Below are 24,595 nucleotides of genomic sequence, written 5' to 3'. Positions count from 1 at the left end.
TGTTATCCTTCTACTTGTATTTGAATTATTGATCTCCTTCACATTAAAACTTTGTTCAGACTTATCATAGTTGTCTGCATGAGGGATTCAATTCCCATTTTGTCGAGTTGAGAGATTCACAGAGTTTTACAGTTTTTTTTAACACATTTTAATGGAAAAAATACATTGTATTTAAGATTACTTTACAGTCTATGTTGGCCTCTCAGGAGCCGGTCTGCAGAGTAACAAGACGTTTGACTGCTTTTCTAAACCACGGGTAGAACAATGCATATATCAGAGGGTTCAGACATGAGTTGAAATAAAACAGATAGAGCACAAAGGACACATATAAATTACTAAGATGGCTGTCACCTACCAGGGAGACAGTGTGGTACGGGCAGAAACAAATTAGGAACAAAACCACGAGGACACCAAGAGTCCTGGCTGCTTTCAGCTCCGACTTCTTGGCTTTCCGACCCACGGGAGGCTGGTGAGTGATGACCGACGCGTGCGAGCGCATGGAGCGCGCCTGGGACGCAGCCACGGCGAACACTCTCACGTACAGAACCACGATGACGGCGACGGGGAGAGCGAACGTCAGAACGAGGTCGACGGCCCCCGTCACGTAGTCGATGAAAAGCAAGCACTCTCCGTGGCAGGAGCTGTACCTGCCGGATTGAGTCAGGCCATCGCCTGCAAAGACGCCGCTATAGCAAACGGAGCAGAGCCAACAGGTGCACACACAACATCTGACTCTTTTCACTGTGACTCGGGTGGCATAATGCAGAGGCTCACAAATGGACAAATAGCGGTCCAGGGAAATGAGCACCATGGTGCCGACTGAGGCGGAGGTAATGATGAAGAACACATAATTAAACAAAGCACACGCGAGGTCACCGAGAAACCAGCAGGAGACTGTGAGGAGGATCTCTACCGGCAGCAGCAGGAGGCCCACGATTAGGTCAGAGAAGGCCAGGGAGACGATGAGGATGTTGGTGGGTGTGTGGAGGTGCCTGGTGGGGAGAAGAAACACGTCTTTAAAGCAGCGAGCCCTCACGTCCACAGGGTAAAACCACCAAAACCCAGTTCTAAATGTTTGAGTTACCTACAAAAATCACATTTGACAAATCAGTTTCTAAAAGCAGCAGGACAGAATCCAAGTCTGCTGTGTAAAGGTGTGGCATTATTCAACTGTTCTACCCACTCAAAGAGAATTATCCTCCTAATATATGGTAGCTGTTCTCTGTTTTTCCAACCCATCATAGGGGCACATATAAGGCAATTAAAACATTAAAACCCTCATTGTTCAAAGACTGTACAGTTTAACAGCTTGCTCAATCTCAATTTTAGATTCTGCTGAGGATTTAAACTCTGCCTGAAGAAGAAGACCGAGATGACGACGACCAGGTTGAGAGCTACAGTGAGCGCCGAGACGGACATCAAAACGAGAGGCAGCACAGCGTCGTGCCAACGCACGCTGGGCTTCCTGCAGGAGACGTTGAGGAGTTGCGGAAAGCAGAGCTGCGATCCGTGCTCAGCCATCCTCTGCAGTCGTGTGACAGATTCACCCCTCTCGCGTTCTCTTAACTCCCTCCCCGTCGCTCTGAGTCAGTCTCTGAGGGATTATGATGTCCGTCCTCAGTGGACTGCACATCACGCCATCGTCTTCATCACTTTTCAAGCAGAATATTCTTGATTGTTGTGTTTGATAGCCTAGTACCCTTTGCTGCCCGGTCTTCACAGTCCTCCGCCGCTAAAACTCTTGAATGCAAATGTCTATTTTATGTATAAACATGAAGATTGTAATAACGCTTATGTCGTGTGCCATAGTGTTTTGACTCCAGACAAGACTAAAACTTGCCTCCATACATCGCGGGCCTCGGAGAAGGGTCCTATTTGTCCCGGAGCGCTTCTCTCCAAAAGGCCTGGTCATTTAACACAGCTTTGCTTCTTGCACCAACCTCCGCTGAAAAGAGTGTTCAAACTTACTGATACATGTTGGAACGGTGGCTGTAAGGAAAGCAAATCCATCAAAATCACAGTCCACCTCTATTCGTTTTTTGTGCCAGAAGTTACTTACAGGTGTGTGCTTCAAAGGCCAGAAGACAAACTTGGACAGGAGACGACATGTCCCAGAACTGAGAGAGAAAAAAGGCCCTCAAACAAATGATGTAAAGTGTGGCAGGTATTTGTTCACTGTGTAGAGAGAGCTGACAGTGACCTCTAATGGCAGAAATCAGTGATAATAATCCATGTCAGTAATGAGCCAAAACTACTTACAAGTCAAAACAGATATCTGCAGATAAAAGAAAATCTAATTGGTAACTTTTGAGTTTTGGGTGAAAGTTTTCCACCAACTCTTCTGTGAAGGACATCGTTATCTCAGCTGAACGGTGTTCATTTTAGGACATCATCAGATCTCAGACTCAAGTATCAGACTCAGACGAAAAGGCGTCAGTTCTCAGAAAAACCTCCGTCATTCTTAAACAAAACTCCGTCAAACGAAACAGAGTCAAACGAAGCGGAGTCAAACGAAATAGAGTCAAACGAAACGGCGTGAAAGCAAACAGAGTCAAATGAAACGGAGTCAAACAAAACTCCGTCAGACGAAACTCCGTCAAACCAAACTCCGTCAAACCAAACAACGTCAAACCTAACGGCGTCAAACCAAACGGAGTCAAATCAAACAAAGTCAAACCAAACGGTGTCAAACCAAACAAAGTCAAACCAAACGGTGTCAAACCAAACGGAGTCAAATCAAACGAAGTCAAACCAAACGGAGTCAAACGAAACTCTGTCAGTCGAAACTCGGTCAAACCAAACAGCGTCATTCTTCCTCTATGTTGTTCAAGCTAACGTTAGCAGTTGTATCGCTAGCTTACGCACTGCCATTGGAACATAAATAACAACGTCATAATGACAAGTAGACATTTGTACTTGCTAACTTAGTTTTGTATTTAAGAGTTCTGAATCCAGTCAAGCACATATGACAACAAGACAAATAAATTCTGACTTGCAATCTAACCTTATTAGAGAGACGCCCAGTGCGAAAAGAACGGCAGGTGCCGGTGGTCGGATCCTCTGTCAGAACGGCACAAGTCAATCTCAGTTGGGTATTTAGCGGCATGCAAAGTCCATATAACGTTAAATCAGTATCTTCATGACCATGGGTTTGCCGTAAATGTTTTTTTCTAATTTTATTGAGGATCTGGCACAACATAGCGACCTGCAAGTAGCGCATCGTCTTAAATAAAGTGATGTAACGTTATGTCTTGCTGCGAGGCTTTAGAAATGAACACAATGGGATTCTGTATTTGCTCATAAAGCCTGAAACGAGTAATTTGGCCAATGTTCAGAACCTGCTGTTCTGAAAAAGGAACCTTGGACCACTTTTCGAAGAATGACTCCATTTGGTTTGACGGCGTTTCGCCTGACGCCGTTTCATTTGACTCTGTTTGGTTTGACAGAGTTTGGTTTGAGTTTTGTCTAAGAATGACAGAGTTTTTTCTGAGACCTGACACTGTTTCGCCTGAGTCTGAGGACTTTTGGTCTGAAAACTGACGCCTTTTCGTTTGAGTCTGATACTTGAGTCTGAGATCTGAGAATGTCCTAAAATGAACACTGTACTGCTGCCTTGCTTATTTTCTGTCCTGGAAAAATCCAGTCAACAGCTCCATCTATTGGTACATTGATGAAAAACTGACATAATATACATTCTGAAAATGATTACAATACTGAAGTAACACATCTTTTTTTTCAAATATTCAAATATTTTTTCAACTTTTCTTCTTATAAATAATTGGTTCACAAGATGCTATTTTTTGCCATAACCAACACAACAGTAATAAGAAAACCTCTCCTCCTAACCAGCTACAACATCAAATCAGCACGCGATGATTTTATACTTATTGTCCTGTTTTACGTCAAACTCCGAAATACTAAAGCACACCCTGCAGAAACTTTGAACAAAGGAATTTACACATATTAAACCTTTTCTTATCCTAAGTTGACATCCTTCTACTTGTATTTGAATCATTAATCTGAAAACCACACATTAAAACTTTGTTCAGACTTATAATAGTTGTCAGCATGGGAGATTCACCGAGTTTTACTGTTTTTTTTCACATTTTACTGGGGAAAATACATTGTATTTAAGATTGAATGAAAAACTTTGATTGCAGTAACTTTAAAGTCTATGTTGGCTCCTTAGAAGCCGGTCTGCAGAGTAACAAGACGTTTTATTGCTTTTCTAAACCACGGGTAGAACAATGCATATATCAGAGGGTTCAGACATGAGTTGAAATAAAACAGATAGAGCACAAAGGACACATATAAATTACTAAGATGGCTGTCACCTACCAGGGAGACAGTGTGGTACGGGCAGAAACAAATTAGGAACAAAACCACGAGGACACCAAGAGTCCTGGCTGCTTTCAGCTCCGACTTCTTGGCTTTCCGACCCACGGGAGGCTGGTGAGTGATGACCGACGCGTGCGAGCGCATGGAGCGCGCCTGGGACGCAGCCACGGCGAACACTCTCACGTACAGAACCACGATGACGGCGACGGGGAGAGCGAACGTCAGAACGAGGTCGACGGCCCCCGTCACGTAGTCGATAAAAAGCAAGCACTCTCCGTGGCAGGAACTGTACCTGCCGGATTGAGTCAGCCCGTCCCGTACGAAGACGCTGCTGTAGCAAACGGAGCAGAGCCAACAGGTGCACACACAACATCTGACTCTATTCACTGTGACTCGGGTGGCATAATGCAGAGGCTCACAAATGGACAAATAGCGGTCCAGGGAAATGAGCACCATGGTGCCCACTGAGGCGGAGGTAATGATGAAGGACACATAATTAAACAAAGCACACTCAAGGTCACCGAGAAACCAACACGAGACTGTGAGGAGGATCTCTACCGGCATCAGCAGGAGGCCCACGATTAGGTCAGAGAAGGCCAGGGAGACGATGAGGATGTTGGTGGGTGTGTGGAGGTGCCTGGTGGGGAAGAGAAACACGTCTTTAAAGCAGCGAGCCCTCACGTCCACAGGGCAAAACCACCAAAACCCAGTTCTAAATGTTTGAGTTACCTATAAAAATCACATTTGACAAATCAGTTTTTAAAAGCAGCAGGACAGAATCTACCCACTCAAAGATAATTATCCTCCTAATATATGTTAGCTGTTTTTCCAATGTTTTTCCCATAGGGGGCAGTTTGACTTGCCAAAGTAGGAAAAGCACATATAAGGCAATTAAAACATTTAAACCCTCATTGTTCAAAGACTGTACATTTTAACCACTCGCTCAATCTTCATTAAACTTCAAATTTAGATTCTGCTGAGGATTTAAACTCTGCCTGAAGAAGGAGACTGAGATGATGACGACCAGGTTGAGAGCTACAGTGAGCGCCGAGACGGACATCAAAACGAGAGGCAGCACAGCGTCATGCCAACGCACGCTGGGCTTCCTGCAGGAGACGTTGAGGAGTTGCGGAAAGCAGAGCTGCGATCCGTGCTCAGCCATCCTCTGCAGTCGTGTGACAGATTCACCCCTCTCGCGTTCTCTTAACTCCCTCCCCGTCGCTTAACGTCAGTCTCTGAAGATTACGATGACCCTCCTCAGTGGACTGCACATCACGCCATCGTCTTCATCACTTTCCATGCAGAATATTCTTGATTGTTGTGTGCGTTTGATATCCTAGTGCCCTGCCCCTGAAACCCTTGAATGCAAAGGCCAATTTCATGTATAAACATGAAGACCTGGTCATTCAAGACAGCTTTGCTTCTTGCAACGTCCGTTTAAAAGAGTGTTTGAACTCATGGTTGCACACCAGTTGCTTGTTGTTGGTGATTGCAGCTGGTCTACATTCAAGTCCCGAGATCGCAAAGAGTTCTTACATGTTCGAGAGGTACTCCCCTGGAGGCTTTTTTTGGTCCTAACTGGATGCATGCAGAAAGGGGGGGAGTGTAAAGCCTGGAACACACCAATCTCCTCAGTGTGTTCCGCACCGTCGGCCGAAGTTGGTCCTCGTTGGCTTTGTAACGGCCGATTCGACATGTTGAATCGGCGTCGGGGCTTGTTGGTCAGTCGGGCCTTCTGATCATTCTGATTGGCTGCTCAGCCAGCGAACCAATACTGCCACCTGCTGGTACGGAAGGTATTTCCTCTTACGCAGGCGCAGAACGGACGTGCTACTTGGCCGTCGGGTGTTGAGAATCGGCTTGGTGTGACAGGGCAACTTTGGACCCAGACGCTGCCGACGTGAGCCGATTATGCAGTCTGCTCACGTCGCCACTAGTCAGTCGGCGTCGGCTTGGTGTGTTCCAGGCTTAAGGCTGAATTGAAATGGTCAACCTTTCCTAGGAAGGTTTCTGAGTGAGTGAAATTACCTGGAAGTAGTGTGAGTGGCCACCATGAAAAGAGCTCCTGCAATCCTCTACTGCTGAAAGGATCTTCAATGCTTCCATCCTTAGCTCCTTTAGCATAGGAACCACTGGACCATCCCAGGGGAATTCCTTCACATTTAGAAACAGGAGGGGGGTGAGTGACAAACGGACCACTTAAAGCACGCTATGCTAAGCTAGCTGCTAGACTAAGCTAGCTGCTAAGCTACTTCCATCTCAACATCTAACGTTACCCTGTGCGGCACACAGTCTGCAGAGGACCACCACTGTGTAGAGGGGGGGGGGGGTTAGCTTTTTAATCACATTAAATTATAGAGAGTTGAGAGCAAAGTACACGAGGACAGCAGAAAGAGTCGCTAGTTCTACATTCAACATGTTCCACATGTTCCACCAGGTTGAATTCGGCCTTCAAGATGATCAAATGCGTGTAGTTTTGTGTTTAATATATCAGTATATGTGTTTAGTATAACAGTTAAACAACAGTGTCTAAAATACACGCTTTTGGAGGTGTTTACTCATTACTTGTTAGATTTAGTCTTTAGAAGCAAAACAAACATTCATTAAAAACATTGTAGCGATAAGATTAATTAATTAATGAATTTCAAAATGATTAATTAGTTAAAAATGTTCATCTATTAAAAGCCCCAAAACGCGTTCTAAAAGTAAAGCAGTGAAACATGAAAGAGTTTATAAGGTCTTTACACATGGTACATCAATGGTTATTATAGAAAAATACATATTGATTAAATAGTATATATTATACCATTATATCACTGTACAATAGTAGTTATATCATGTGTTGACACATTGCAACTTGTTTTTCTCGACACCTCTGATTGCGCAATGTCATCATCTGACTAATCCATGCAGGTGTGAACAAGCTTCCTGTCTTTGGGGTTTAGACGCACTGCCATTAGGAGCAACTACTGGGCTGCGAAATGCTACCCACAGAGAGATAATTAAATCTCATGGGACCTAAATGAGTACGCATCTATTTACACAAACAAACACTGATCTAGAGAGTTTCTTCTTTTCTTTTTTAATTTTGCTTCATAAGTCACCACAGAATTCACCTCAACTTTTTCATTTAACTTGGTAACATATACAGTATATACATGTATATATATTGTTATCACAAGGCTGAATGTATTATATCGCTGTGATCTCAACACTTTCTACGTTTCTCTAATTTACCACCACGGTGGACGTGGTCGTTTGTGCCCTCGCAAATGAGTTGATTAATAGACGTGAAACCGAGGAATACTATTAAAATTAAAAACTAAAGATTTCAGAAATATATACTTTGTATGCTACTAACTTCATCTGTGTTACTCTGAGAAACCGCATACTCATTAATACATGCAAACAAAGATATCAAAAAAGAGACAGACGAATTTTGAAACTCATGAGGATTTATTTCCACAGGAAATATAATATATTTGCCATTGATCCAGACATTGGAATTTTTTATTCCCGTAATATAGAAATTAACATACTCTTAAAGGGGTGCTTAGAGGGGATGAGTAAAGAATACCTATCGTTTATTTTAAGTGAAAATGTGGCAGACGTTATGCAGCTGACTCATAACGGTTTGTGCTGAGGTGTCACTTCGTGGTTTCCTCTGGACCCTCGTTTCCGTGATTGGATCCGTGCACATTTCGGACACTTCTGTAGCACAAAGCAGTGTTTGTGGAAGCACGCCTTGCACACTGTAAAAAGAGAAGCAAGGGAATCATTTCAGCACTCTTTCTATAAATACAAGAGTCAGGTCACTGTTTCCCCCTTTTATGGGGGGAATATGATATAAAGCATGTTGGTCTGAAATGAAGTCTCCTGGTTCCAAAAGAAGATACAACCTCAGACTGGCGAGGCCCCAAATGGATGTAAGAATGTTTTTTTTTTAAATAAAAGTCAGACTTTGAAAAATTGGATACTAATTTCAATATATATTAATGGGGACATATTATGAAAATTCCACTTTTTTAGTGCTTCTACACATTAATTTGGGCATCTGGCATGTCTACCGACCCAAAAAAGACGATTATTTTATGGTTCTTGTGCATCAGAAACGTCATGCTTGAGTAACTGAGAATGAACTTCTGTATCATTCTCTTGTCACAATGAAATGGGAGTCTACATGGCCTTGCCCTCCCTATCTCATTTCCCCCACCTCCCACACTGACTATAGATACTGTAGCATCTTGGATTTAGTGGCTCACGCACAACAGGGAGGCGAAAAGACGTACAGGCAGGAATCCTTTTATTCTTGTTCAGGATCACAGTGAGAAGACACCACACTCACATTGTATAGAGCAAAGTGGGATTCAAACCTCAGTCTCTGGCTCCATAACAGAGTACCTTTCCACTAGGCTACTGACCTGGCTATTAAATGTGTAGCATCACTTTTATTCAGTCAAGGCAAGGAACGAGAGCAACTCACACAACTTCTGCTGCACAGAGAAGTAATAACTTGTGAAGTATACACGTTTTTGATTTAGTAGGTGTGGCAGATATAATTTGCAAACTGAACACACCAGCATTTAAACCTGAAATACAACATGGGTGGCTTCCTGAAGAGAGCACAGCTTTGGTCAAGTAACTGCACGAACCTCTGCTTTCGTCAAGTGGATCATTTCTCTCCAGCGAGGATGTGGACAAGAGGTCCAGTCACGTCGGTCACAGTGGGACCTTCGTTTGGACCTTGAACGGGTTTCCATGGCAATAGCGTAACACGGAACAAAAAGCTTTTATTAACTTTTAATCACCAAAGCCTTGGGATTGTTTTGTCAAAATATGAAGTGGCTGTAATAAAGAAAGTGCAAAAAATAGTGCATAGAATATTCACAAAAAAAGAATTATGACTCACTTCCTGTTCATTTTAGAGCAGGGTCCCAAGAGACTTTGTTTTAACTGTTATGCAAGTGTCCAAAAATGGTCATACGTGTAGGTCAAACAGGGCACTGGGGCTACTTCGTTGAAAACTGCCAGCGGGCGATATGGAGGCAATTTACCACTTTTAAGCAAAAACTCTACATCAGCTCTGTAATGTCATAAGCTAGGACACTGACATACGATGGAAAATGGAAAAAACAAGAAAAAATTCAGCGACTGACTGCAGTGCCCCCTAATGCTCAAATATTTTGAAAAATGTAGGGTATGCTCAAGGACTCAATGTGAACAAAAATTTCCCCAGAGGGAGCACATCCAGGGGGCGCTAGAGAGCAATTTTCTTATCCCCATATGCGCAACCCTGAAAATATCTAAATCCTTCACACTTCTGATGGGCACGCCATCCAAGAGTTTTTGAATATGATAAAGGCCTCAAAAGTTTGATTTTAGTGCAAGACATAATAAGAAGAATTAAATTACATTCAAATAATCTAAAATAACGGTCAAATGACTGGCAACCGCAGCTGCCAAACAAAATTGGAAAATGAAGGTAAAAAAACGTAATTAAAATAAACTGCGAGAACCACAAATTTACAGGAATTTTCCATAACAATTTTACAGAGAAACACATTTATTTTATAGATTTCTCCTGTATTATTACGATGAAACACCTTAAATGTGTTTCTTTGTAAAATTGTTAAGGGAAATTCCTGTAAATTTATGGTTTTTCGCACTTAATTTGAAATAAGTTATTTGACCTTCATTTTACAGTTTTTGTTTGTCAGCCACTGCTGCCAGTCATTTGACCTTCTTTTTACGTTTTTTTTAACGTAAAAAAGCTACTCTTAGCAAGAAAGACACCTTTACCTGTTACTGACTACAAGCTTTTCCTTTAAAGAAGTGTAAATGGTCAATCCAAGAAACTTAAAGAGAAACTTCCCTTGTAGAGATATCCATAAGTCATAGCTCAGACTTAGCTTTCATCACTTCATATGGTGGCAGGCCAGCAGCGCTTATAGGCATATCAATCAATAAACTAGGAAACACTGTTGCATATGTCCAATTCCCAAAAATGATTTGTGTTGTTAACATTTTAATTTCTGGCAATAATGCATTGGGGGGAAGATGCTCACATCTTTATAGTTTCTTTAATTCGCTGTAATTCAGAATTTGGAGAATACATCTCGTACCTCTTTGTCTTTCCACTGTTTTCACCTCTGCTTAGGAAACCCTTCTGGCCTCTCAGGACATTTGCTGGCGGGCCAAAGGTCAATATCAAAGCAGATCACTCATCTCCAGCGGGAAGGAAGATGAAACTATTGTTCTTCAATCTCCATGGAGAAAAACACAACAGCAGAGGTGATGAAGTAGGAGGGGTGGACCCAAAGTAAAGAGACAAATGAAGCTCTGGCCAGTCAGCTGAAGCTGTTCTGCAGCTTCTCGTCTCCGCTGATGGAAACCTCAGTGGGAGCTGATCTTTGCTTTCCACAACTCATCAACACCTCCTGCAGAAGGCAAATTCGTCCTCACTTAGAAGCAATGTTGAATTACATTTTATTGTCCTCCATCTCTGTGCTCACTGTAGTTCTCAACCTGCTGGTCATCATCTCCATCTCCCACTTCAAGTAGTGACATACATCATTTATTTGTGATTGAATCAAGTGTTGCTTAATCCAAACTTGTATATTTTGCTGATTTGTTTTTTCTTGTATTGTGTATTTATATCTGACTGCATGATGCTAAAAATATTGATGCAAATATAAATATTTGTGTCACTCCAGGCAGCTTCAGACCCCCACCAACCTCCTCCTCCTCTCTCTGGCTGCCTCAGATTACCTCATGGGCCACTTCATGTTCTTTCGAACGATGCTAATAGACGGCTGCTGGTTGCTCGGTGATGTCATGTGTTCTCTTTGGTTGTTTCTATCATGGTACATTTCCTCAGCCTCAATAGGAACCATGGTGCTCATATCAGTGGATCGATATGTGGCTATTTGTTATCCTCTGCATTACTTCACCAAAATCAAACCAAAGAGAGTTCAAATCTGCATTTGTCTGTGTTGGCTTTTTGCTGCTTTGTTTAACATTCTGCTGCTTAAAAGTAATCTGGAACAACCAGGCAGGTATAACTCCTGCTTAGGAGAGTGTGCCTTTCAAATTGAGTTCGTCGCTAATCTTTTTGATCTAATTCTTTCATTGATTGTTCCCATTACTGTTATTGTCATTCTATATAGTAGAATATTTGGGGTGGTTGTGTATCAGGCTCGTGCCATGCGGTCTCACAATGCAGTTGTGACAATGAAAGTAACCGCTAAAAAGTCTGAAATGAAAGCCGCCAGGAATCTTGGTGTTGTTGTAGTTGTGTTTCTGATATGCATTTGCCCCTATTTTTGTTTAACTCTAACATCCCAAAATGTTGTGTACACAGCTTCGTCTGTAACAATTGTAATATGGCTGTTGTATTTTAACTCCTGTCTCAACCCTCTGATGTATGCCATTCTCTACCCCTGGTTCAGAAAATCAATTAAGGTCATTGTTACACTTCAGATACTGAAGCCCGGTTCCTGTCGGGCCAACATGCTTTAGAGACACGCTGCATGGGTCTAATCTTGAGGATTGAATTTCATTTATGGTGCAAATTAATCAAGATTTCCCCTCTGTTAATTCCCCTTGTTACCCTGTCGCTTCTATTCTTTATTATGAACTGATACAGTGTAGAAAGTGCAAGCATCTAGAGCCTTTCAAATGAGAAAGCATCTTCTGGAATCCAAAATGGAATAGATTAAATAGATTAAAGCTGTTAATTAACTAGAAAATGCTTTTTCAGCTGAAAATACATTAGAATGCATAAAGGTGAAATTAATTTCAGAACTTTGCTTAAAGTACAGAAATGAAAAAAGCTTAAATAAGGTCTAAACAATGCTGAAAGAACAGAAATAGGAGAAACTGAAAGTATTTTTAAATAATTGCAAAATGTGACAAAATGTTTGTCAATCACACTAAACGGACTTGGTAAAATGGACGTGTACAGCGTTCTTCTAGTCTTCTGACCACCCAAAGCGCTTTAACACTACATGACATCATTCACCCATTCATACACTAACGACAGGACCTACCACACACAGTGGCACCTGCCCATCAGTAACTAACATTCACACACTGTAGTCACAGCTAGAGCAGCAATGCTGGGGTCAAGTGTCTTGCCCAAGGACACATTGACTTGCAGGTTAGCCGGGCCTGGGATCTACCGAACGCACGAGTGTAGTTTTCATGTATCTATGTGTTTTAATACTGCTCAACTAGCAGTTTACAAAACATGTACCTTCTGGGTTTTTTTTAGAAATATGTTGGCAGATTTGTATTGGAGCCTATTGGGCTTGGGACAGACTTCATCTCACCCTCGGGCTCCTCACGCTAAAAGTAAATAACTGTGGGATATATACCTATATATATATACTCATATGAGTCCGACCAGCACAAGCACGGCATCGCTTTGATCCAGAAATGAAGCCTGAAAAGTGAATATTGTGCCCGTAAAGGGCAAAAGCGCCATTTCTTTTTTACTGAACTCTGACACGGCTTCACTCTGCTCCACTCTAAGAAACGCAGTACACATCAAGGTAAAACTCAGAAACGGACGCAAAAACATTATGAAAAAAGTATAATAGATATCAACAAGTTTTTTTTTCATAAAATTGATAAGACTTGTGTCAACATTTTAAAATTTAAATGGTGTCTCTAGCTGGAAGATTGGAAAAGCTTTAGGAGGATTTAAAAATGAACTCCATTGGAAACCCTGTTAAAAAAGTTGATGATTTTAATTAATATGAATTAAATTATAACAGCAAGAAAGCTTAAAAGTCTTAGCATCCTTCTGCTGAATGAGCTGAACATTTTACTATTTGAATGGTCTTAATTGCTGAGAGTGTGAAGGAGAAGGAGCAAAAATGATTAGTCTCAGGATGAATAAATCTGAACCAACATGTAATGTAATGCTCGTAGGAGCCTCTAATGTCCTGGATGTAGAGACTGAGGTCATGTTAGACCAAGGCAAATGAATAGTGTCTCATTTTTCACTGTGCAAATACTGAGGTAAAGAAACGAGTGAGGCCATGTTAGACAATGTGCAATAACGGATGTCATAAAGTTACACAATAGACAATGAAAAAAATAAAGTAATGAAATACATTGATAATAGCAGACAATGACAATTGGGAAACATAGCAGTAATAGTGACGAATGTAAAAATAACAATCCAGCACTGACATCAGACTGGTTTTTGATTGCAGAAAACGTGGGAGTGCTAGTTAGCGATCCTAGCTTACTAACGGACACAGTTAGTTTCATTCAAGTTCGGCATGACGTGGTTGAAAGGTATCTGGACCATTCTCGCGCAATACCATCGCCTATGACTGGCCACACACTGCCCACTTGAGATCAAAGTGGGCAGTAACTAAAATGAGTTTGACACCACTGCTCCACACGAATAGGCCACAAGCTGAAAAATATTTTCAATTGCCAAGAAGGTTATCCCATACAAAGGTCTCAAGATCACACTGCCCAAGTTTGAGAAGAATCGGAATTAATCTCTGGGAGAAGCTCTGTCTTTTACAACTCAAAAAACTATAGAAATGGGCCCAAAAAATTCTTTCAATGATTAACTGCAGCCACCCCTGGTCTTCAAATATTAGATAAAAATTAGGATGTGTCCAGTGGTGCAATATGCTACACATTTGATAAGGGCAGGCCAAGTTATTTGGAACATTTGTGACAGGTGTTGATTACATATTAAGCCACACTCGTTAAAAGTTCATTGTTCCATATTTTCTAAAAAACAATGAGATATAAACAAGCTTTATATAATTTCTGATGATATTGAACTCGTAATGACCCACAGAAAATCTTGTGGGTATCGGAATTAGCGTTTAGAAGGACTTGGAAAAAGTGTGTTTTTACTAAATTCAAAATGGCAGGAAAATCTAAGTTGGCACAATTAAAAGCCATCATTGACTTTTTTGTGGAGCATAACCAAGATGTGTGCCAAATTTCAAGTCAATTGGGCATCAGGGGCAAAAACTGGGTTAATGTGGTACTTTTCCAATTTTTTTACACCCAATTGCGGGACCCCAACAATGTCAAATATTTTACTAGTCCTGATGTGCATATCAAATTGAACAACTTTTTAAATGATTAAACCCATTAAAAAGCCCCCAAAAACCGTAAACCTACTTCCTACATAGCGCTGGTGCAGCTTTAATTGATATTTGTAGAGGGCGTCATTGAGCCAAATGACTCATTCTTTTTTAAAGGAATCATTGCTTACCTGGACATCGCCTACATGTGTCCGCCTGAAAAGGAAAGATGACGTCTCTTTCTCTGCAGAACTCACAGATAAACCCTCGAGCCAGACACAGCTGTGTGGAAAGATTCAAAAGAATATTACAAGCAAACTACTTTTTTTGGCAGTTTACAGTTTACGGACACTTTGATTCTCTAGCTCGTTAATGCCTTTTGAAAATGTGGATCGAGGCCCCATGCAGGCTGGATGCCACCTTCTCTGGTCAGGAGACTTAGATCCCGTCGTCAGTATCTGGATCGTCTTTTTTACCAAACACCCCAGGTGTCTACTTTCTTCTTTTTGGTCTTCAGCTCAGTGTGAAATGTCACTTTTATGTGAGAACTCAGTCCTGAGTTGCTGTGGCCTTGGTCCACATTTGGGCCATTTATGGCCATCTGCTGACATTCGGCTACACGCGTTTCCTCACAAGCGCCTGGGACTGACCTCACATCTCTGGACATGATCGATGGCGGTGAGCAGCAGCGCTCTGGTCCGCGCCACAAGCTGACCCTTCTTCACCCTGGAGAGGTCCTCCATGGAGAAGAGGTGCGGCTGCTCCACCAGGTGAACAGGAAGCTGCTCCAACTCAGCCATCACCCTGAGACAGAAAAACCTCATCACTACTCAATAAACATCCATCAAAGTGCCGAATGTAGGATGCTAATGTGATTTATTCACCTTTCTAATCATTCTGATGTTGCATGTTTTTGGAAGTTCTGCTGCTGCCACTCGACTAATCGATATAATTAAAATGATATATTTGAGGTGTTGATTCTTAAAGTCTGCAACCCTACATTAGGTAAACATCTTTTAAACAGAATTACAGCATCAGATTATGTTTAATCCAGTAAGGGTGTGATAAATATTCCGTGTACCGTCCAGACAACCTGCAGGTTGACAGCAGCTTCTTGATGCCCATCAGATGTTCCTGCAGCTCCTGACGGGGACAAGGGAAGGGTACGAAAACGGAACCGTCAAACAAACATCCGCAGGTCTCTGGGAACGGGATGGGATGACGTATAATGACGGCAACGCCCGAGATAATGTCAATGACGAGTTCTTTCACTCACCCGGAACCTGTCCAGCTCCTTCACTTTGCTGTAGAGGGTCTTTCCGACGCGGGTCAGGTCGAACACAGGCTGATGCCAAATGGAGTCCAGCAGCTGTTTGGAGAAATAACTCACAGGGTATCTGCAGAAAGTACAATGATACTAGTATTATTATTATGACACAGTGCAGCTGTTTGGTCTTCAGATTATTGACTGATGCTTTATGGATAATAATACCGAAGATCGGTATGGCCTTCATATTTGTTGATTTCCATGATAACGGCATTGTTACTTGCTCTCAGGTTGACTTAACATTTACCACCTCCATTACTGTATTCAAACCCATAATACTAGTGGCACGTTCAACACACGTCGTGGGCGGTAGCATCGGTCGGCTGCACCAATAGTCGTAGCAGGAGCTTTATTCGGGGTTTTATTACCTTCCAAAGTCCCAGCAGGACAGAAGTCGACCGGGAATCACAGCTTCAGAGCCGCCGTGGCAGCAGTCACAGAAATATCTGCCAAATGGATCAGAAAGAATAGATAATCCAACCACAACAGCTGGATCCATTGTTGTTGAAAGGCCATGTCAAAGATTAGGGGTACTACATACCTGCCAAGATATTCACAATACCGCAGTTTCTTGATGTACTCTGGTGGCAGAGAGAGAGCGAGAGAGAGAGAGAGAGAGAGAGAGAGAGCATCCTTGTGTATAATGTAAAATACGTGAATTCATCGCCCCTTAGTGGCCATATTTAAAATGATAACTCCAGTGCACGCTTGGGTACATTTGTGACAAGAAGTGCTCATTTTCTATTTTCACTCAACACTCACTGGGCTCCACTTTTGTCCCACAGCCGGCACACAGGAAGTGCTGCAGAGCCACCACGTCACTGCGTCTGGAGAAGGGAGACAGGAGGCCGTGAAGGTCTACGTCCCTCCATCCACTCATCCGCCTGCATTCTGCTCTCTTTGCTTTTCCCCTCCGGGTGCGTTTGAGACGCCGCGAGTACCTGTTGGTGGGCTGCACCGTGAAGATGATCTGGAAGCGTGGCGGGGCCCAGCTCTGGGATCCTCTCATCCTGGTCCTCAGCTGGATCTCCTCCGCCAGGCTGCTCACCTCCACACCTCCGGCATCTGGCAACTGGCACGAAAATGTCCAAAAAACGCTGTGGGAACCACAAACAATGGGAGAAGGAGGCGTATTTCTTACTTCCTGCAGCGAGCTGCGGAGGCTTTGCCGTCCACGCCGAGGCTCACGGGATGGAAGCCAGCTCCTCCTGAACTCCAGCACCAGCTTCTGGGCCAGCGACTCCGCACTGCATCGTGGGACACCACAGACGGGCTCAGGACTCAAGACACAGAACCTGAACACGACTGGGTCCTTTGGGGTGCTCTTACTTTCTGAGAGACTCCGTGGGTGCCGGCGGGTTGTCGACTCTACACTCTGAAATCAGAGCACAGAAATTCAGGAACGAGGAGAAGATGCAATGATGATGATGATGTGGAGCAAGGTGATGAGGACAGCTGGAGAAATGTGCTTCTTATACGAAAGGAAACCGTCGGATGACTCAGAGGTGCAAAATTCTACCGGTTTGCTTAAAAGCTTGTGAGGACGCAATAATTAGTGGCGGAAGATTTAGCTTTAACCTTAACTATTTAAGGTATTCACATACTTACATTTTTACTGACAACATTTCGAGAGAAACATGTGACACACTCGGTGCTTTATTTGAATCGCACATAGCATTGTGTTCACCTTCAATTCCGCTGTCGGAGGAGAGGATGGAGAAAGTCTTTGGCGGGTGTTCATCCTCGTGATCCTCAGCACCGCAGGCCCGCGTGCGCCTCTGAAGGCGGCCCTGCGGCGGCGCGCCGCCATGCGAGTGTTGTGCCGGGTCCGTCCCGGAAGTCCGTAGATCCGAGGTCAGGGTCCATTTGACCCCCTCCAGCACCTCCAGCATCATGTCCACCACGGCGAAATGAGCGTTCTCCTGCACACAGAAGTCATCAGCGCCGCCGCCGTTATTGAGGAACCGCCCGGGGTCACATGACACAGTCATTTAAACTTTAGCAGGGGGATTAAAAGATGAATATTCATGCGCGTTAAAAAAGATCTCTTAATTTGACAGGTTGTGGTACAGTCAATCGATCCAATCTGATGAATTGTTCCATCTATGATGCATCAGACGCACTAAAAGCATCGGACGCACCTTTTCCAGATCACAACTGGTCTTAAAGATGTCTGCGGAGACTTCTGGGATGGCGCCGCAGCTTCTCTCTTTGCAAAGATCTGTTGAGGTTGAAGGGACTGACAACACAAATACGAAGTAATACTTTAATTTCATTTGAAGTACTTACATTTAACTTGATACTTGCTGAATCATAGGATGAATCATTCTGACTTTATCTCTGGCGTGAGATTTTAGATTGTCTGTTGAAATGTCTAAACTAGTATTACTAGTTGACATGTTCAATTCTTAACTTTGACCCCCTGACCTTCACTGTCCACTACTTCAGTTTGGGAACAAATACCTGCAGAACAGTGTTAGCAACAAGGTGACTTTTAATGACACCGCAAACCGGAGGAAAGCGGCTCGGCAAAGAGCAGGTGGACTCTGAGCACACCTTTTAATGATTAAACCCACCCGATGAGTCAGAGGCATCGCAGGCGGTCGGCCCCCGGCCCTGGTCCCCCCCGGCCGGCCCCTGCTGCCCGCCGAAGGGCCGCCGGGCCCACTGGCCCAGGAGTTGAGCTGCTGCACTGGCCCGGTTGAGCTGCGCGGGGGCCGGCGGGCCACGACGCCGCTCGGCCCGCCGGCGAGCGGTCGGGCTGGGGGGGGGCGGGCTGGGGGCGCACTGATCCGGGGACGGCGAAGCAGAAGCAGGAGCCGAGGAGTCCAAGCTCAAAGAAGTCGCGCATCTATGGGAGAAAACCCCCCCCCACCACAGAGACACATTTAAAAAGATTACATTCCCATGAATGAAATGATATTATGTGGCACTACTCTAAATCTTGCTAAAACATGTATTCATTAAAAAGGGAACTCAACATATTATTATTATTATTATTAGGAAACGGGAAGGGAAACAGAGAATAAAGACAATTTTACAACTAAAAGATAAAAAGGAGACACACGTGAAGCCCCTGGTTGCAGCGGTTTCCTTTGACCACAGGAGAAAAAGAGCAAACAGGTGGAGCGCCACGAGAAGAGGTCACGTCACCTGGGCGAGGCCGACGTGCCGGTGTCCACTCCGTGCCAGGAGACGGGCCTGTGGCGCCCGGAGACGACCGGACTGCTCCTGGGAAGGATGAAGGTGCTTCGCCCCGCCTCCTCTCTGCTCCACTGCGTTCCTTCCTCTCCGTCGGCGTCCGCTGCCCGTGGTCGTCGGTGGGAGAACGCTGCGTCGGCGTCCGGTGGCGACAGGAGGAGAAGCGGAACCGACCCTGAACCGGCCGGCCGCCGCTCGCGGCTTGGGTGCTCGTCCGTGGCGACTGGCGAAAAGGGAAGGAGGAGACACACGTGCATTCCATGAGGGGTGAGAGGGTCTTCCCTTGCCGTCGCTCGCACCGGATCAATAACACGAAGAAGCCCTCGAAGGCTGCAGGGTCGACCTGTGCCGTGACCTCACCCGTGGCTCTCGGGGCCGGGGCCGCGGGTGGGCGGGGCTCCGCCGGGGCCGCGGGTGGGCGGGGCTCCGCCGGGTCCGCGCGCCGGCGGATGTGTTCGGACGCGTGGGGGGAGAAGGACGGGCCCTCGCCGCTTTCCATCTGCACAGGAGGAGGCGGGACAACGTTTGCCAGAGACAGCAAGCGTGGCGAGAACTTCTCGACTCACAGAGCCCAAAGTGATGAAGACACTTCCACCTCCAGGCCGCAGATCACTGGCCACAGCTGATGACTTTAGTTTAATCAGTGCTGCCGGCTTGCTGATGCATTCTGAACGCGATCATAAACCAAGTCAAAGTCTGAGCTTTACTGCCTTTACTCAGCGATACCGAGCATGGGAGGACAGATCAGAGCGGATGTGTTGGCGGAGATTAGCGCGAGCGCATTTCAGAACAGGAAATGTGCTGCATATTAGAAAAAAACTGAAAAGAAGGAGAAGAAGAAGAAGAAGAATGTGTCGCCACAAAGAATCTGCACTAATAACAACTGTGGAGAAAACGTGCGTTTCCTCAGTTCAATATTTGCTCCTTCTATTAACAGTGTTCTTACAGATTCCAAAGTTTGGAAGTTTCAGGGAAATGTATGAGAACGTTTTTTCGATTTCCAAACTCCACCCGACAGGTCGATGCAGAGTTGATGAGCCGTGATTGTAAACTTTAGTTTTGTGCTTTTTGTGGCCTGTACCGCTTTACAGTAAAATTCAGTACATTCATCTTGTTTTAGTAACTGATGTTTTTTGATTATTTGGTTTCATTCAACAGATATGAAACTACGTGGCGTAATTTTTTTGTCCCTTTCAACAGCAGCTCAACTTAATCGATGTAGTATTTACACGTTCAGACCTACACACACAAACACACCAGCCCCTCCAACCACGTGAGAACGTGATCGATTGGCTTTTTTAAAATCCTTTTCCACATTTTTCTAGTACAAGCACATTTCCAGTATGACTCCATGTACATCAAGTTCATAGTGGTTTCAAAGTACAATCTTGTGAGGTCAGTAGCTGGGATGCAGCGTTTAACCAGTAACTAATCAGTCAGCAGATAAATAGATCCACTTGGAACCACCGTTTATAAAGAAGAAAGGAAAAAACATTGCAATTTCCTGAATTTCCATTTTTAGTTTTTAGGAGGTAATAGTATTTTACGAGCTATTTTTTCTCTCTCAAAGAGGCTGTCTGGCTCAAAGCTTCCTGTGTGAGTGCCGGCTGTGACTGTGTGATAATGTTGTGAGCAACAAACATGTCGGTGCATTGGACGAGACCAAAAGTGTCCGAAACGCGAGCACAAAATCTTAAGAGCCGCAAACTAAACCGAGCTACTCACCCTTTTGCGAATCCCTCAGAGTGAAACTGTGATCTGACAGCGGCCAAAGGGACTGGCGTGAAGCCTCGAAAGGAAGCGAGGCGGTTTGGTGATCAACACTTCCTGTATTTAACAGTGGTTTGTGCTTTCTGTGGCCGAGCAGCAGTGTTTCTTCTGAAAACACGGAGGGCAAACGCCTGTCTGTTTACTGCACAACAGAAGCAACTGAACCCCCGAAACCAGAAGAAATATCCCCCAAAAAGTGGAGTTTTTTGTTCGCAAGTATGACTTGTAATTAGTATGACAAGCAGTGTATTCCCTCTGCACTTTTTGCACAACTTTTGATGATGTAATGTTGCTGTTGTGTAAATGTGCACTGATGAAAACGATGAGAGAAAATCACAGAAAATGCCCCAGCGGGAAGCTACATGTTCAAAGGTCATAGCGCTGCATCTCTTCTCAAACGTACGGAACAGCGTTTAAAAGGGTTTAATCAGCAGAAATGTGAAGTGGACCGATGCCTGTCCCCACAGCTGTCAGCTGGTCCAGAGAAAGAGGAAGTCTTACTCAGAACCAAGGCATCAGTTGGTTTGATTTACCGCCGCCACGTTCAGGAGAAATGGAAATAAAATCGAAACAGACGAAGTGGACATTTTCTCAAAACCAAGAATAGAACACAGGTTGCAGTGTGTCTGTGGGATGATTGTGCACATTGTGTCAATGAAGGCCCCCCCCCCGCAAGCAGGCTACAGCCCCGTGTTGGCACACGTACTGTGATCAGTGACCCCCACCGTTGATCTGCTGATACAAGCTTGTTATGTAATCAGTTGACTCAGCACTCCAGCTCCCCGATGGAGCTCACTTACTATCACACACACACACACACACACACACACACACACACACACACACACACACACATACAACGGAAAAGATTTTTTTACAGCCAATAGCATTGGATTTCTACCTGATACCTGATTCCTGTTATGACTCATCAGTGTTTGTTGGTTTATGTGCCCCTAAAGGAACAGGATTATCACAATCAGCTCCAGTATTACACACTTACTAGTAAGGCTTCTGCAAAAACTTTATTTTCCACTCCTATCCTGCAAGAATGGACCCGTGCAGCAGATGTCACTGTTTACTGGCATTTCTACTGCTGTTTTAGTATCACTACTGTTTTCGCAACTAAACATTCTGGAAAGGGGAAGAATGACTTGATTTGGGTAGGCATTTATGTATTGAATATGTATATTTTCATAAACGGTTTTTGCACTATTTGGCACTTACACACATTCTCCATGAGATGGGATGTTGTTATAACTCAGCGGTCTCTAATCTGTTCTAAATTGCTCATATGGCACATCATCCAGACCCTGGAGACAATTTAGAATAGTATTATTTAAAGCCACTTATTGGCAACAGGTAAATATAGGTTGTGTATGATTTCACAATTAGATCCACTACTTTTAGGCAACAGCACGCAGTGCTATAGTGTCACCATAGCAACTATGCCAGCAATCTAAACTGATATGAACAAGTAGTTATTAAAAAAAACAAACAGAGGGAAAGATCTCTATAGCTTGTAGTACAGACATTTTGCAATCACTGAATCACATTGTAGAGTAGCCTGTGATGTATTATAACCCAATTATGATCCCAAAAGATCAGATCTGGTTCTTCGGCTTTCGTACTTAATGTCAGAATTCCGCTTGTGCCGATCCAAGTTCACTAAGGTCTCCTGGAGAAGCTCCAAGATGTACTTGAGGTTGCCTGGAAAGATTAGATCAAGGTCACACATGAGCCCAACGCACAACCTTCAATGCTATGGCTCTCAGTTCCCACGTACTCTGGCTTCCCACCCCCTTCTCTTCGGGAGGCCTGAAAACACAGAACACGCGTGTTAAATTAATCAACAAACAGAAAAAAATAAATAAATAAGTAAGCAAGCAAATAAATAATTAACACAGATCTTCATAGATGGATATAGGGGGGCTTTCCTTTTAGCCCACAAATATCTAATGAGCTCTTATTTTGAAGTGAGTTCCCACACGCTCTTACCGTAATTCCTAAAACAGACGCGCACTGCGGAATACTTATAATACTGCGCACTGTGTTTTTCGACGTGGAGGCTATCTGGCCCGCAGTCGCTGGACCGGGACACTTATTTTGAAATCTGACAACCGGATGTCGCGTCGCGGCGCGCCTTTCGACGCTTCACGTAAGCGGACGGACGGAGAGGCGGACCGCTACCGCCGAGGAAGGAAACGCGGCACGGCTCGGCTCGCGTGAAGAAGTCGGTGTAACGGCTGCTTTTGCCCCGACCGTTAGCTAGCACCGCTCTCGCCACAACCGACGTATACGCACGCGCCCAGAGGATCGCGGTGAGGTGGAGCATTACTATGGCGACGTTGGGACCGGAGTCGGCTCGCGCTCCTCATTCCCAGCTCGGTTCTTCCCCGTCGACCCAGTCGCACATCGGCGGCGCTAACCCGCCTCCCAACCGGGGCTTGGAGCGGGCGCTGGAGGAGGCGGCGGCCAGCGGCGCCCTCAACCTCAGCACCCGAAAACTGAAGGAGTTTCCCCGGACGGCCGCCAACCACGACCTGACGGACACGGTGGAAGCAGGTAAGCGTCTCTCTCCCTCGGTTAGCTAGCTTTAGGAAACGCACCCGGGGGGGCTTCGACGACGACGACAACGACGACGACTACGACGACACCGGGTGCTGGGCGGTAACGGGCAGCGTGGTCCTCGCTGTACTTGTGTGCACTGATGGAATTTCCCGTTAGTCGTAACGAATCAAAAGATAATGCTTATTTGTGTATTTTATTTACGTGTTGAACTGCGCTAGCATGCTGGCCGGTTGCAGGGTGTGTGTGTGTGTGGATTTAATGTTAAACGAGGCTGCGTACGTCCCTAACTTAAGCTTCACCTGGAGGTGCGCGCGCAGCTGGATGTGACCCCCCCCCCCCCCGTCGGTTACCTGTGTTGGCGATCGGGACATTCGCGTGAAAAGCTCCACGACTTCCCAGTTTTCAGTAAAACGTCTGCAGGATCCGAGTGCTCGGTGGGCCTTGGGTGGAATTCCCGACCACTTCCTTTTAATCCATGCACAGTTGTAAACACGCACACACACACACACACACACACACACACACACACACACACACACACTTGTGCTGCCTTCTTCACAACGGTAGAGGATACACATAGTTTTTTTTAAAACTTTTAAGTCTTTTGAATGATCTACATAGTTACTATGTTTGTTTGTTTGTTTACTCAAATACTTTTTTTTCAGTGACTATTCTGAAATGAGACATTTAGCAAAATTAGCATGCTTCAAGTTAAGCATGTTGATGCGGATGCTTTTTCACTTTGACACGGGATGGACTTCCATTACCTGTGAATGGTTTCTATATGAATATATTTGTTTTCTATGCCAAAGAGAGGATGATGATGAAGGCTAAACTCAAGTGAGCTTCACCAATATGATAAAATGTGTCAGAAATCTGCCCATCCGCTGAAGCGCATGAATCCACCAGGTTTATACCGTAAGAACTGAATTCCACTCACCTCCGTTGTGTTGGAGAAAAAGACCAATACCTCACGCTGTAGATCTGGAACCATCACTTTTCTCTCTGGGGACTCTGTTCTCTTCATGTCGAGGTCAGCCGTGTTGCCGTTGGACTGGAAAGTCACAGCGACGTTATTTTGCTTCAACTATGTTTATGTACGCTAAAAAAGAACAATGTGGTTTGCCCAACCGCAATGGGTCACGTCTACAGAAACACACACACACACACAGCCTGTGTGACTTCAGCCGAACTCTTCCCCACTGGAGCTGATGTCTTCAAATGTACCTTTCCAGTAAATAAATGCACTCGGGGGGGGGTGTATTTAGCCTTTTAGCATCGTACCACAGCGGCGTGCATCATTTGTTTTTGACGTGACCGTATTTTC

General features: G+C 44.5%; 3 protein-coding genes across 11 annotated transcripts in view; 1 reads left to right on the top strand and 2 right to left on the bottom strand.

The window, feature by feature from the left end:
* Nucleotides 1-202: 202 nt before the first annotated feature.
* LOC134132788 (trace amine-associated receptor 6-like) lies at nt 203-4,794 on the bottom strand. The gene is made up of 2 exons (XM_062564861.1): nt 4,339-4,794; nt 203-1,084 (listed from the first exon to the last, which is right to left on the bottom strand). The coding sequence occupies exons 1-2, from the start codon at nt 4,792-4,794 to the stop codon at nt 203-205; spliced, it is 1,338 nt and encodes a 445-aa protein (XP_062420845.1).
* Nucleotides 4,795-4,827: 33 nt separating this feature from the next.
* Nucleotides 4,828-20,913, bottom strand: rubcnl (rubicon like autophagy enhancer). Of its 2 annotated transcripts, XM_062565202.1 has the most exons (18): nt 20,656-20,913; nt 19,291-19,429; nt 18,883-19,153; nt 18,306-18,580; nt 17,871-17,968; nt 17,417-17,651; nt 17,059-17,104; nt 16,871-16,976; nt 16,671-16,801; nt 16,492-16,556; nt 16,271-16,310; nt 16,098-16,175; nt 15,679-15,799; nt 15,484-15,545; nt 15,053-15,206; nt 14,594-14,684; nt 6,367-6,492; nt 4,828-4,975 (listed from the first exon to the last, which is right to left on the bottom strand). In XM_062565202.1, exons 2-18 carry the CDS (start codon nt 19,427-19,429, stop codon nt 4,920-4,922), a joined length of 2,094 nt encoding a protein of 697 aa, XP_062421186.1. In that variant the 5' UTR covers nt 20,656-20,913; the 3' UTR covers nt 4,828-4,919. The 2 variants fall into 2 exon arrangements, with proteins under 2 accessions (XP_062421186.1, XP_037344602.2); XM_037488705.2 differs by lacking the exons at nt 4,828-4,975; nt 6,367-6,492 and adding an exon at nt 7,781-8,090 and having other exon boundaries at nt 20,656-20,830.
* Nucleotides 20,914-22,821: 1,908 nt separating this feature from the next.
* The window catches only part of lrch1 (leucine-rich repeats and calponin homology (CH) domain containing 1), a 40,124-nt gene continuing 38,350 nt past the window's right edge, over nt 22,822-24,595 (top strand). For 3 of the 8 annotated variants that reach the window (XM_062564829.1, XM_037487959.2, XM_037487955.2), the window contains exon 1: nt 22,824-23,262. In XM_062564829.1, coding sequence (XP_062420813.1) covers nt 23,037-23,262 — 226 coding nt within the window. In that variant the 5' untranslated portion in view covers nt 22,824-23,036. Of the gene's footprint in view, nt 23,263-24,595 lie in introns of all 8 variants that reach the window. The other 5 variants (XM_037487956.2, XM_037487961.2, XM_037487958.2 and 2 more) reach the window with 5 other exon arrangements.

Source organism: Pungitius pungitius, chromosome 10 (genome assembly GCF_949316345.1).
Source record: "Pungitius pungitius chromosome 10, fPunPun2.1, whole genome shotgun sequence".
Lineage (NCBI taxonomy): Eukaryota > Metazoa > Chordata > Actinopteri > Perciformes > Gasterosteidae > Pungitius > Pungitius pungitius.
Note: the sequence above shows the minus strand (reverse complement) of the source record. Positions and strands in the feature narration are given on the sequence as shown.

Bases quoted from the DNA above. Each gene is read 5' to 3' on its own strand.
- LOC134132788 (XM_062564861.1), bottom strand. From the start codon at position 4,794: ATGGTGCTCATTTCCCTGGACCGCTATTTGTCCATTTGTGAGCCTCTG. The intron at 1,085-4,338 runs GTAGGTGACAGC...TGATTTTTGTAG, and splicing joins CGTACCACACTGTCTCCCTG to GTAACTCAAACATTTAGAAC.
- rubcnl (XM_062565202.1), bottom strand. From the start codon at position 19,429: ATGGAAAGCGGCGAGGGCCCGTCCTTCTCCCCCCACGCGTCCGAACAC. The intron at 18,581-18,882 runs GTGACGTGACCT...TTTCTCCCATAG, and splicing joins GGCACGTCGGCCTCGCCCAG to ATGCGCGACTTCTTTGAGCT. The intron at 15,800-16,097 runs GTAATAAAACCC...TACTTTCTGCAG, and splicing joins TCCTGCTGGGACTTTGGAAG to ATACCCTGTGAGTTATTTCT.